Genomic DNA, 14880 nt, shown 5'->3' on the forward strand with positions numbered 1-14880 from the left:
TCTGTGGGAGGGGGAGGTATTGCCTGCCTTGAAGGGAGTGGTGGTGCACCCCCTTCTCAAGAGCCCATCCTTGGACCACACTGTTCTTCATTAATATCTACATGAAACTGCTGGGTGAGGACATTCAATGGCAGTATGCTGATGATACTTAGTTACAGGTAGTCCTCAACTTTCGATCATTCGTTTAGTGACTGTTCGAAGTTACAACAGTGCTGAAAAGTGACTTATGACTGGTCCTCACACTTAACGACCATCACAGTGTCCCTGCAGTCACGTGATCAAAATTTAGGTGTTTGGCAACCAGCATGTATTTACAATGGTTGCAGCATTCTGGGGTTACATGATCACCATTGGGACCTTCCCAGCCGGCTTTCGACAAGCAAAATTGATGGTGCTGATTCACTTAACAACTGCATGGTTCACTTAACGGCCACCAGAAAAAATATTGTAAAATTGGTTGCAGTCATGTGATGCCTTGTTTAGCAACCATGGCACTTAACAAATTTTTCTGTCCCTATTGTGGACTACCTCTATACATCTCCACCCCTAGCCAGTCAGGTGATGCCACTGAGGTGCTGACCCAGTGCCTGGAGGCTGGGAGGGTCTGGATGGGGAGGAACCGGCTCCAATTCAACCCTGACAATACAGAGTGGCTTTGAATTTTTCGCTCTCCAGGGTCTAGTGATGTGTCACCTTTGATCCTCAATGGAGTTGCATTTCTCTGGGCAGAGTCAGTGCGCAATTTTGAAATTGTAATTGATTACAAGGTGCTGTGAGACAAGGTTATTTAAAAAGGTGCATGAGATTTTAAACATCGATAAATTTAATGGAACAATTTCCTTCCATGTTTTGGAAACTAAATTCCATATCTGTAAGACCCTACTTCAGTAGCCGTCTAGTGTGTACTGGATGTCATGAGATTTAGAAAAACTACAACAGGTGAAAGAACAAAAGGGCAAAGAGGTTGATCAGTGAACTGGAAGGTGAACCTTTGAGCAGAGGGATCTGGGAATGTTTAGCCTTAAAAGATGTCTGAGGAGGAATATGAATAATAGTGGATGTTATATAGAATGTTAAAACCTGTTCTACCTTGTAGAGTGCAAGGCACAAGAATAATACTCTCAAGCTATAGTAGGTACATTCCTACTAAAGGGTAGAGAGAATTTCCCAACTGTAAGAGCAGCTTGACAATGGAACCAATTACTTAGATAGGTGTGGAGCACTGGATATGTTCAAACAGAAACCAGACAAGCCAACTTTTAATTTGGATTCATACATTCATCAGAGGGTTGGATTCAGTCGCTCAAAAGGCCCCTTCCAGGTACAGAATTCTAATATGTTACTTATAACTAGAAAAATGCACTTCCACCCGTGACTGTCTAAGGTGAGAAGCACTACTTAATCGTATAAAAACTCGTTCTGGGAAATATAAAATTACAAGTAAATGTTATCAGTCCATCTTTCCATCTATATTAATTGCTTCCTTGCAGGATGCAAATAAAACTAAACTCATTTCTCATCATATAACAGAATCACAGCAAGCTTTGTGTATGAAGCATGTTCTGTGTGAATATCTGTAAGTGTGTGTGTGTGTACATACACATATACAAACACATTCATAAACATGTGGGCTAGGAGGGGAAAAATGTGATTGAATGTGAACAGACATAAACATCACACCTGTCAGCACCCCCTTAAAGAGGTATCTTCTTATGCTTGCGTATACATGACTGCTGAAAGTAGGCAAACATCAGGAAAGAAGACAGACACTCCAGTGCAGTGAAGTGAATTTTCATTTCTGCAGTTCACATTTAGTGTATAACTTCTAGTTTTCAGTTTGGCCTTAAAAAAACATGCATTGATCATTTTTAATATTATACAAGAATTTACATTAAATAATCAGACTTATCTAACATTAAGAATTGGAGACATTTTCTGAAAAGTATTTAAATTACAGAAGCTGCTTATTTAAAGAATCTAACAAACAGATTAAACTGAGCCTTACAAGAAAGTTTACAAATATAATATTAACATGACATTACTCAAAAAAAAAAAAGTAAATATATATACAAATACCATTATAACTGGGGAAATAATACATCATTGTTGTAAAAATATATTACATTTGTCTGGAACCAGAGCCTTAAAATAAGTCTGTAAATAAATATAACACAAGCTACATGAAAGTCAACAGTTTGTCACACAATATTTTATAGTGTATTATTTAGACATTTCCGGACGGCTCTGCAAAAAGCAGAGCAGACAACCATGGCAGAAGGAACAGCCAGCAAGTAAACTGGCTCTTTGTCATTCCTCTCCAGACAAGGAGAGGACTTGAGATTGCCTACAAGTACTCCAACATTTTCTCCACACAAGGAGACCACAAGACAGCGGTCTCCAGTGGGTTTAGAGCTCTAGGAGATGAGAAAATAGACACCTTGCTGAAACCAAGGTTGGTGCCTTTAAAAGGACACTGGGTTCACAAACTTCCTTTTCTAATCACTTTCAGAAATTGCTTGTTAACTGCTTTTCAGCTATTAAGAACCTTTAGATTGACAAGTTTTACAGCACCAGGTGAGTTTCTTTCAGTCCTTAGCAAAAGAAGTTTTAAATATAAGTTTAAGGACTTAAAAAATTTGGGGGGGAGAATAAACAGCAAAAGGGTGATTAAAACTTTGATTTTAGAAAGTTACAAACAGACTAAGGGTCCAGATGGATTTGAAATAAGATTTGGGAATTAATTATAAGAATCATTCCCATGGGAAAATGCTTTTGTTTTGAATTCTAAAAAAAAATAAAATAAGACATGACTTTAAAAATTGGACACTAGACGGAACTAAAAGAATTACAATTAAAGAAGAACATTTAAATTCAACTTACAAATACAGAATGGAGCAAAATATTTTAACATTGGACGTATTGAAGGATTTTTGAATATGGACCCAGAAGTTAATTTTAAGAGTATCTTACTCTATAGATAGATTGTGTTTAAAAGATGTTATGGAAGAGAAACCAATTTTACTTGACAAGATTGAGACTGATTTGAAAGTGGATTTAAAAATGACAAGCTACAAGTATGACATGGAAAAAGATGTTACCCTGACTATACAAAAGAAACTGGTTGATGTCTTAATAATTAAAAGGGATATACAAATAACAAAGCAAGAGTGTGACCTGGATAATTTCCAATATTGGATTTACAAAAGAGGCTTACTAAAGCTTTGAAGAATTTTGTAAGAAGGGACAAAGAAAAAATTAAAAGAAATCAAGTTCTAGGACATTATTTGAAGGAACTAAAGATCAAGATTGTTAGAAGTTAAAGGAAAGAATCTAAGTTTATTTGATCAAGGTTAAAATAGGTTTAATTGTTATTTCTGGTAACCCTTAGTGGGCTTTTGCTGACATCAGGACAGAAATGATGAGGTTTTATGGATTTGTTCATAGATATGGGATAGGATATGGGAAGAAGAGATCATTTGCTGTATTTTAAGAGAAGGTGAAAAGGTACTAAAATTGTTTATACTTGTAATGAAGAGGGAAGTCACTTCTTTATATATTTCTGTTCTTTTCCTTTACTATATTAATTTTTTTCTTTTCTATTTTTCTTTCTATTCTTTTTTTTGTTCTGCACCTTCTATTTTTTCTTATTTTAGTTTTATTAGTTTATATTAGTTCTATTGTTGCAATTGTAATTTTTTAAAAAATTACTATTAAAAAAAAATTTTAGACATGGAACATGAAAGTGGCTTTTAGCATCTTTTTTGATAATATATACAGGTAGTCCTCAACTTACAACAGCAATTGGGATTGGAATTTCCATTGCTAAGCAATACACTCATAAGCACAACCGCATACCTTAGCAATGGCAGTCCCTCAGTCATTGGGTGAGGCAACTTTCCGCTGGCTTCCCACAACCACAATCAGTGGGGAAGCCAGCAGGAAGTTGCAAGTCCCAGGCCTGCAGGCAAGTAAGTGGCTGCTGTCGGGTGGGGGAGGGAGCAAGGGGGTACACAGGATGCGGGGGAGGGTCAGGGAGCGTGTGTGAGAGACATGGCATGGGGAGGGTGCAAGGGGGTGCGCAAGAAGAGCTGTGTGGATTGGCAAGGCTGCACAAGGGTGCAGGAGAGTTATGCAGGTCAGGGAGGGTGCACGATGGTGCAAGGGGGTGGGAAAGTAGTGCCACGCAGGTCGGGGAGGTTGTGCGAGAGGCACCACACAGGTCAGGGAGAGTGTGAGGGGATACGTGAGAGATGCTGCACAGGTTGGGGAGGGTGTGTGAGGGTGCAGTGTGAGTTGGGGAAGGTGCACAGAGGTATGCAAGTGGTCGGCATGGCACACGTGCAGAGGGGCTGGGGGTGGGTGTGCAGGTGGGGGAGACTTACCCCTGCAACTTGTGATCTTCCCTGCCAGCTTCCCCACTGACTTTCTGGTGGAGCCAGTAGGGAAGGTTGCAAATGGTGATCATGTGATCATGGGATGCTTGGCAACCAGTCGTAAGTGCAAATAGGTTGCCAAGCACCCAGATCACGATCATGTGACTGCGGGGGTGCTGGAATGGCCAAAATGCCAAGGACTGGCAGTAATCACCATTCATTCAGTGCTACCCTGACTTGGAATGGTAACTGACCAAATGGTAGTAGGTCAAGGTCTATCTGTATAGACACACAGAAAGAAAGAGAGAGGACTTACCTTTTTGAATGGCAAGAATCCAACTTTTAAATTATTACTTTTAATCCTGCATCCTCCCTAAAATATGGTTTTAGCCTTACAGCTATCATATGAAGTAAGAGTTGGTCTCAGAGTTAGGAACCAAGGACATCTAGTTATTGAAGTCTCAATTTGAATTTAGATTCCAAATTCTGGCTTCAACACTCCAGTGTCTGCCACAGATTTATCTAAACTGTGCAAAGAAAAGTATGTACATGTCAGCCTTCAGATTTGTGAACATTACTCTACCTGAAGCACATTCTAGGGCTTTTATATGCTATTATCACCCTAAAACTCTAGGCATGCTGGCAAAGCCTGCTCTAATATTGGAGCTAGGCTAGGCAGCTGGTTCAAGCAGTAGATATTCAGCGTCAGTAAAGAGCAACAAATAATTAGCTATTTAATTTATTACTGTTTTATTTTTTATTGCTGCAGGGAGGGACTTGTGAGATTCATTTGCTTCCTGTGCCATAATTTAGAACAATAATCTGGGGGAGGTAGCAGAATAGCCATCAGAGGCGTCCTCAGAATCTTGCCATTTTGTTAGAATCACAAAATGAGTGTTGTGATGTTGCAACTCAGGTTCTATTTGTTACTGTAATAGTATGTGGGAATGACCTTGGGAGATGGGGAAGAGCCACAGCCAGGGGAACGGTCGGATAAGAGGCAGCTTAGCCCACAGCAGGAATGTGGGCGTGGCAAACGTCTTAGAAGGGACCCTCCCTAGTTTCTTGGGATGTAAAGGCAACGGGGGGAGAAATGTACTTTCAGACTTGCAAGATTCTGTTAATGTAACCTTGCAATAAAGTAGAATTAGTTCATCTGGGTGTCTGGACCTTGCAAGGCTGACATCAATATTGCAAGTCTGAATGGTATATTCCCACTTACAGATATATCTGTGTGTGCAACGTCCCATTACATATACAAAATAGTACAGGTAGCATCGGAATGTACACAGTGCTCGTGTAGTCATTCTGCCCTCCCCCACCACCTCCATTCCACCCCAGCCAGTCCTACACACTGGATTTGGCAAGTGAGAGAGTATTTTTTTTCCACAATAGTTGGAACATAAGTGTAACAGCTTTCACTGTGAGAGAATCAAATGAACATTAGATTTATAAGCATAAATAAATATATATATACCCAACATGCTATTCCTTTTCAGGGCAAGCTGGATGTTTTGCAAAGTACAGCAAACGAGTTAGAAGTGGTGGATGAAAAGATAAAAGAAATCCAACTAAATCTAGTTTACACCAACATGATTCTCTATACCTCTCCATTCCTTTCTATTCTTGCAAACCATCCTGACTTCTACCATATTTATATACAGTACATCAAATTCACACGTTGTTCTTTCTCACTTTGCTCGTTTTGTATCCTAACTGTACCAATACACTGCATGTACCTCCCAGCTAGTGAAACTCAAGCAACAGTATTATAGCTTGGTTATGCTTGTGACATATGGTCCAAAATGGGCCAAAACTGACCAGCATTGGCTTTACTGTCAAGCAGGAAATGCTCCATATGGCACAGTTATGATTAAGGCTGATAAACTTGTCCATTCCTTCTCTATCTCATTAAAAACCATTCTATGAAAGCCTCAAATGGCCGAAGATTTACAAGCAAAAGGAAGATCTGGTCTACTGACTGCAACGGAAACTAAATCAACACCATTAAAAGGGAACATTTTCCCTTCAGAGATGAGGATAATCCGAACTCTGTTGGCCTTTCATAAGGCCTTGAAGACCCTGGTTATGTGCCTGGGCCTGGGGTCCTGGCTATATTGACATTTATGGTGATAATTTTATTTGGTGACCATACATATTTATTTTATATTGGCTGTTAACTGTTTTTAATTGTTTTACGTTTTTACAATTGTTTGCTGCCCAGAATCACTTGCTGAGATGGGCAGCTATAGAAATCAGATAAATAAATTAGCACCAGGAGCCTGTCTCTGGGGGTATTTTTGAAGGTATTTTTTAAAACTGAATCCTGCAAATCCATATCCACTGGAATGCCAGTGAAATATCTCAATTTGCCTTTGTTTAGAGTCCAGCGTCAGAGCACAGGTTGAAAACCATTTTGCAGCCAAACACACAGGAGTGACTGCAGGGTGTTGTCAAAAAGGTCAAGAGCAAGGTCATGACACTGCAATCAAAGCTCTGCCTATTTCGTTTGTGTGTGTGCAATGTACATAAAAAACAGGAGGAACTTTGATCACACCTTTGGGGCCAGCATCTTTATCTTTTTTTGCTGATACTCTGCAGATACCTTTTCAAGAGGAGGCTTTTGGAATTGTCAATCTGAAATTGGCATCCTTGGAGAAAGAGATCAACCATCTCAAAATTTGATTCATATGCCCATTCAAGCAGCAACATTTGTAAAGTTCAGATAAAAATCATGCCAGTTTTCAAGTTTGCATTGCCAAAATTAGCCCAAGGTACACATTCCTATTTGATAATACAGTTTGGTTACTTTGGTAACAGGTGTGTTCTTTGCTCTAAATAACAAGAATTCCAAATGATGTAATTTCAGCCAAATAGAAGGCAAACTAGTTTCAACTGATAGCAAAAATGCATATATCCAGAAGTATGAATAGAAGTCAAAACAAGACTATCTAGCCTTAGTTTAAAATCCTGCCACACTACATACACTTCAATGCATAACTTAAATACACTCAAAAAGCCCATTTGCTTTACCCTTTTCCACAGAACAATGTCCTTCTTGTTAGCTACAAGCAATCTCCATGTTCCCTACTGTCCAATATGTGATTTCGTTGAATGCTGAGGAATTCAATCTTCTTATGAGCTTGTTTAAGGCGTAGTTTGAGCGCTTCATTCTCTGCTGTTAGAACACTTCTTTCCTAAACAAAAATATAAATTGGCACCATCAGAACAGAATAGTTTCAGAATGTTCAGTTTTACTTAGGAGGAACACTTGCCTGAATGGCATCTTAATTTAAGAATTATAAGGGATTTGGAGTGAAAGATACACAGTTGTTTGCACAAGAGGAGAGCAATTACCACAACTGACTCTCAAAAAAGAGAGCCTGGTAAACACATGCTTTCATTTGCAAAAGATATCTTCTAAATAACTGGAAGAAAACATATTTATTTTAATTGATGGATCTTCTGCTTACCCAGTGTTCTCCATTCTGCAGGAAAGGAGGAAGGTAATGATGGTTGATGGCTCTTCAAGTAACTCAAGATGTAATAAATACATGCAATCTAGCCTTGAAGAACAATATAGGCTGCCATACTACAAGCAGGATATGTAATAGTTTCAATTTTCTCAAGAATATTCATTTTTTTACATGTGAATGTAACTCATGGTTAACACTGCTTTGCTGGGAAATCCTGATATGCTAAGCAGCCCTGAATCCAGTGAAACAGTAAGAAAGTTATTTTTCAAGTAGGCACTAATTTGTTTAACATCTTGGTATGTATTGAATAATTTTCAAAGGCTGGGCCCTAAATGTGGGGAAATTTTATTTCTTAATAATGCAGTACATTCAGGATAGCAATATATTTCCAGATTGTCTTTACACATAAATTGCTGCTATGCTATGGCTAACACACTTCCTTTTTTTAATAATGTTTATTGAAGAAGTTTTGCAACAGAATAACAGGACAAGTTTCGAATTAAAGAAGAATAAAGAAAAATAATAAGTGAAAAATAAATATAGAAAAAGAAAAAGAAAAAGGAGGGGAGGGGAGAGGAGAGGAGAGGAGAGGAGAGGAGAGGAGAGGAGAGGAGAGGAGAGGAGAGGAGAGGAGAGGAGAGGAGAGGAGAGGGGTTCTAAATAAATGGCTTCCAATCTTCTTGATGGCGGTTATAGACCGATTTATATTTTACCCTCTCTAAGGTTATACTATAATTTCCTTCTTTCCATAAGCTACCCTTTCTAATCTTCAAACCCATAAATCACAGGTTCATTTTTCTCTTTTTCCAGAAAAAAGTCCATAAGGGGTTTCCAATCATTAGTAAATGTAGTTTTTGATCTTTCTCTAATCAAACAAGTTAATTTTGCCATCTCCGCTAGTTCTGTCATCTTTACCAACCAATCATCTGATGTGGCTATTTCAGAGTCTCTTCATTTTTGTGCATATAATAGTTTTGCAGCAGTAATCATATATAAAAATAATGTTTTCTAATTGACTGTCTATTAATCCCAGCAAGAAAAGTTCTAGTTTCAGTTGAATGTCAATCTTTAAAATTCTTTGTATCATTATATGTATTTGAACCCCAAAATTGCTGCCTTTTTTACAAGTGCATGAGGCATGATAAAGTGACCCTTCCTGTTGTCCACATTTCCAACATAAATTTAAAGTACCTTTATACATTCTAGACAATTTTTCTGGAGTCATATACCATGGTACATCATTTTATTAAAAAATCTGTTTTAAGTTATAACATAATGTAATTTCAATCCTTTTAATCACATATTTTCCCACTGTTCCATCAATGTTATGTCCATTTTATCCTTAGCCCATTTTATCATACAATCTTTCACTTGTTCTTCCATTTCAAATTTCAATAAAAGTTTATACATGTTCATCATTTGTGCATAGTTCAACTTCAAATTCTGTCTTCTGCTGCTCAATTCCAAATGTCCTAGTATCTACTTAAACCTTTCTCTTAAGTGTGCATACAAAAACTGTTTAAAACTAAATACCTCTGCAGCCAGTTGCTCTCTTGATTTCATCTTATATTCTCCATGTTCCTTTTCTAACAACTCTCGATAAGTTAACATTTTTCTTTACCTAGTGTTTCTTTCCTATTTAATGCTTCTTGGGCTGAGGCCCATAAAGGCATTTTACGACACAGTCTGATTTATATCTGTTCCATATTGTCAATATGATTCTTAAAATCTACATTAACCTTAGCTTTATCATACCATAGAAAACCATGCCATCCAAACCTCAGATCATGCCCTTCTAAGATCCTCTAATTTCTCAGCAGAACCCACTCTTTCATCCAGAATAAGCAGCAGGCTGCAAAATACAATTTCAAATCATGCAGTCCCAATCCTCCTCATTCCTTTACATCTTGAAGTATTTTATATTTAACCCTTGTTTTTTTCCCTTGCCAAACTTATCTTTCTGCCATTGTTTAAATGATACATCAGTTGTCAAAATAGGTATTGTTTGAAACAAAAACAATATTCTTGGCAAAACATTCATTTTTATCAAAGAAATTCTCCCCAACAATGACAATGGTAAATTCTCCCATCTTAACATGTCCTTCTTGATTTCATTCCACATCTTAACATAATTATTCTGACATAACACACAATTCATATTAGGCATAATGATACCCAATAATTTACTCTTTTCTCAATCTTAAAACCAGTCTTTTCCATCAATTCCTTTTGTTTTTTGATATTAATATTTTTTGTTAATATCGTCTTTTGTTTGTTAATTTTAAAGCCAGTTAATACCTCAAAGTCCTTTAGTTTTTCCATTAATATTTCTATTCCTTCCAGAGGATCTTCCAAGATTATTACCAGGTCATCAGCAAATGCCCATAATTTATAAGTTTCTCTTTTAATCTTCATTCCAGCAATTCTCTCATCTCGCCTTATATCTCTATTCAATTTTTCCAAAGCTAAAATAAATAGCAATGGCGACAATGGGCATCCTTGTCTAGCTCCTTTCTGTATCTCACAAGGTTTTGTTAATTCCCCATTCACAGTTATCTGCGCTTTTGTGAAATGTAAACTGATTTTACTCATTTGATAAAATTTCTGCCAAAGTCCATATCCTCAAAAATTTTAAACAAGAAAGTCCAGCTCAAATTCTCAAAGGCCTTTTCTGCATCAAGAAAAATCAATGCTACTTGTTTTTCATTATGTTGTTTCAAGTATTCCAAAATATCCAATACATTACTAATATTGTCCCTCAGCTGTCTTTTAGGTAAAAACCTACACTGCTCTTTATGAATAAAGTTCTGTAAAACCATTTTCATTCTGTCAGATAAAATCATCGTAAATTACTTATTATTCAGTAATGATATTGAACAATAAATTTTTTGGTGAGGTCAAATCTTGTCCTTCTTTAGGTATTAATGCTATATGGGCCTCTATCCAACTGTCTGGTATTATTCCAGTCTGTAAAAGAGAGTTCATCGTGTGTTGCAACGGTTGTAGTGGTTCATCTTCAAAATGTTTATAGTAAGAGGTGGTAAACCATGGTCCAGGCACCTTCCCTATTTTAACCTTTTTTATAACTTCACAAACTTCCCTTATTGTTAAAGGCCCATTCATTAATTGTTTCTGTTTTTCGGTAATCTTCGGTAGATTTTGTTTCTTTAACATTTGCCATGGAAATTTCTTCTCCTTTATAGAATTTAGAGTAATATTGATGAAGTATTTTTTGCATCTTTAAATTATCAATTATAATGGTATTTCCTTCTTGTAGTTTTTACCATTTTTTTTCTCTTTTTCTTTCCTCAATTTATATGCCAACCATTTCCCTGGTTTATTTGCAAATTCAATTTTTGTTTTGTTTTGCATAATTCATTTTTACCTCCATTTCTTTTACTGTTAACAAAACAACTGCCACTGTAAAAGTTTAATCTGTTGTGAAATCATTTGCTTTTTTGGGAATTTGAGAATTTTTATTTTTATTAGATGGGTGCATGTCCAAGTATATCCATCAAGTGGTTCAAGTGTAAGGCCACCAAGTAATCAGGGCATGTTATTCATTGGGAATGGACCTTGAATTAAAAAAAGCCACCTAGCTTAGACACAACTTATATTCCACTCCAAAAGAAATATTACAGGGTTCTGAAAAAAATATCTATACAAATTAGCTTCAAGAATCCTCTTATCACCCAATCTTGCCATTTCCATCTCTGAGCGCAACTGCTTTTTACTTTGTCAGACCAACAGCAACCCTTCAACCATTTATCTGAGAGGACAAATGGCTTATCTCTCATAAGGACTTAAAACAATACTCTGCTGGTTTCTAGGAGTTACATGTACACCACCAAAATAATATCTTACCTGGCTATAAATACATCCCAAATTCTGAGACTCAATCAGTTTAAGAAACTGCTTTGAGCAGAAGTTTGCATTCTTTTCTGGTGACAAGAAAATCTTGGATAAGCTCTAGATGGATAAGCTCTAAACTTCAGCCCTTCAATTTCACAACCTCCATGAATGGGTCTCATCACAGCTACAACACCCACCTTAAGTCTAAACATATAGCATCACATTTACCAGAGTAGATAATGACCAACAACCTTACATACTATGGTTTAATGCCTTTAATTCCATTTCTCCATCTCCCCAAATCATTCTGTCAGATTCAGACAGAAGCAACAACCCTCCTTATGATACCATCCTCTTTAATAAATCACCTTTGGCTAGTTTTTATGCCTCTTCCATGGAGAAGAGACTATTATTTCTGCAAATATTATTTTTAATTTGAATAGGCATTTAAAAACCAGATTTTCAAGGAGTCTAACTTCTGAATCTTTGCACTTATTTCAGTAAAATGTGATAGGCTTGTTACAGTTGTCATAAAGGACCACTGTGTCTGAAAATTTCTTTCTATGAAAAAAAAGTACTGTTGTTTACATTCTTCAAACTCAGATCAACAGAGTTTATGTGGTCTCTGCATACTCTTAGTTATTCTGTACAGTTTTCAAAGCTGTTTCATACCTTTTCTAGTTCCTGATAGGTGGGTTTTAGTGTTTGTGGATCTTCCTTCACTTTTTGACTGCAATCCTTGTTTTCCCATTTCACATACGCTTTTTTACGGCCAAGAACTGGACTTGAACATGGAAACACAGGAGTTGGCTGGAGAAAACTATTTTCGGATGATGTTCCTGACTCTCTTTGTAGATTGGATAGTTCATTACCATGTGCCATCATTATATCAGTTTGTGTACTCTTGTGTACCACAGATGGCTTTAGCCTTACTGAGATCTTCTGAGCTGATGCTCCCATAAGCATAATAGTTCTATCTTTGCTGCCTTCATTATGTTCAACCACCTCGCCATTAGGAAATGGAAATCCTCCCTCCTCCAGCCCTAAGGTGGGGAAAAACACAGAACACAACCATTGAGCACTGGGGAGAATAATGAACTACGCAATATTCTGGAATGCTCAGTGAAAAGAGTAAGAGAAATATCTAGAGAGAACTATATACTGTATTTCCTTAACTTTATTCCTAGCATTACAAATTTCATCATGCAATTTGTCCATTACATTAACAATACTGGGCCTACAATTCAGGCTGCTTTTGGTGAGAAACATTTATATCCTACTGCTAATTTTTTAAAAGAATATGCAAGATTTACAACTGAAAAGTCATAATGGAATATAATAACATGCTCATAATGATCATTGATAAAGGCTAATAGCTCAGATCACAGATGACATTAAGCCATGGTTTATTTTAACCAATTTCTTAATGAGCAACAGTGATTAAGATCACACATCTTATCAAGGTATTAACTATGGTTTACAAACAACAATTACTTGGGTTCACATATACACATGGCAAAAATCAGACTCAGTTTCTGAAATCTCCAGAAAGAGCTGAAAAACATGCCTGACACCCCAATCTCCTGCCAGAATAGGCTGCACTGAATTGGGTCAGCCCTTCCAAAAGTTGTACGGAGACATCAGTCCCAGAACTCACAGCCCAGGCTATAGCTGAGCATGCTGGGTGCAAAAGTTTATACCTATGGAGAATGCCTGGGTTAGGAAGGCTAAACTAGACAGATTAAAGGTCTAAGTCAGTATAAGGCACCTTCTTTTCTCTGACCATGCTCAGTTTGCCCATCACAGATACTGGTCCACAATATTAAGCAAAAAGCCTTTAATACTTGAAGTATCAACTCAAAAATTTCAGCAGCAACTTCTCCTTAACTACTGTTCTTCAGGTATGCTGGACTTCTCCAAATACATCCAAAACATGACAGAGAATATCAGGCTGGGAAAGGCAGCTCTACGGTCTGGAAAAGGAGTCAAAGCCAAGGTTGGAAAGAAAGTGTGACATCTGAACAAAAATTGGACGTAGGGATGGACGGTATCCTTAAATAAACATTTCAGCTTGGGGGAAAAATGTATGAGAATTAGAAAGGACTACCATCTAAAATATGTACATCATAAAGACCTCCTGATAAAGTGCTAGCAAACTAAGCTGTGTGTCCAGAAGGATTTTTCCATCAAACCTCCATCAACCCAATAGTTGGGTTCAATAGTACTATGAATCTCTAAAGAATATTTCTCTGAGTTGAGGTACATATTATACATAAGATATAAAAAACAAACTGTACACAACTTTGTAAAGCTGTGTGAATTCTAGCTAGAATTCAGAAGTTAATTACAAATAATATATTTTAATTACTAACATTGTCATTACGCTGAAATATTGGAAGGAGCATTTGCCTGCCCTGCCCTGTTATGCAGTTCTACATACTACTTACTCAGTTTGGTACTCAGAATTAGTTGTGTTGGCTTCAAAAACTAACATAGTGCATAGAAAGGGTGACCATCCATAACAAATGTTATGTGTTCAAGATTACACATAACATTTGTTCTCTAAGTATGTATGTCTTCTGAAGACCTGACAAGTTTTTTAGGGGTGGATGGAATTTCCAGATGTGTTGACAGTGGAAGGACACTTTGAAAATCATTCCTACCTAGCTGACTTTAACTATCGTTACTCTTAAGAAAAACATAGAAAAACAATTTAGTAACATTAAATGACATCAGAATGCTTCATTAAACTGAACTTACCATGCATGTGCTCTTTAAGTCCCATGGGACAGAGGCTAGATGCAAGAGCTGATGCTGGACTGTTATCCACAGCTGTCACTTTGGGTCTTCTCTTACATTCAAATACAACCAGATCTTTGCATTGCTTATGACAGTTCATTCCACAGTCTTCAAGCAAATAAAAACAAAGTCAGCTCACTGGCTTAGTGCCAAAAGTAAAAACAGATTTATTAACATACTAATTCTTCTTCTATCCCAAACTCCTTTCCTACTACTTTTTTAATTTTGCAAAAGTCCCAGAAAATGCTACACCGTGATAAATGTAACTCAAGCCTATGCAGGGTATACCAGAGACAAGCCCCAAAGTAGCTTAATCCTACTATTATATGTATACCGAACAGCAATGTCACCTACTTTCCTTTGCTATGCTGCATGTTATG

The 14880-nt window shown here is 37.0% G+C and overlaps 1 protein-coding gene across 1 annotated transcript in view; it reads right to left on the bottom strand.

The window, feature by feature from the left end:
* Positions 1-619: 619 nt before the first annotated feature.
* Positions 620-14880, bottom strand: part of RASGRP1 (RAS guanyl releasing protein 1) — a 55715-nt gene continuing 41454 nt past the window's right edge. The window contains exons 15-17 of the mRNA XM_088145057.1: positions 14462-14608; positions 12374-12744; positions 620-7570 (exon numbers count right to left, since the gene is read on the bottom strand). Of these exons, the coding sequence (XP_088001183.1) occupies positions 7439-7570; positions 12374-12744; positions 14462-14608 (650 nt within the window). The 3' untranslated portion in view covers positions 620-7438. The remainder of the gene's footprint in view (positions 7571-12373; positions 12745-14461; positions 14609-14880) is intronic.

The sequence above is a fragment of the Python bivittatus genome, unplaced genomic scaffold (genome assembly GCF_059951505.1).
Source record: "Python bivittatus isolate LINGU-HERP-01145 unplaced genomic scaffold, Pbiv_v1 ctg000480_np1212, whole genome shotgun sequence".
NCBI classification, from domain to species: Eukaryota; Metazoa; Chordata; class Lepidosauria; order Squamata; family Pythonidae; genus Python; species Python bivittatus.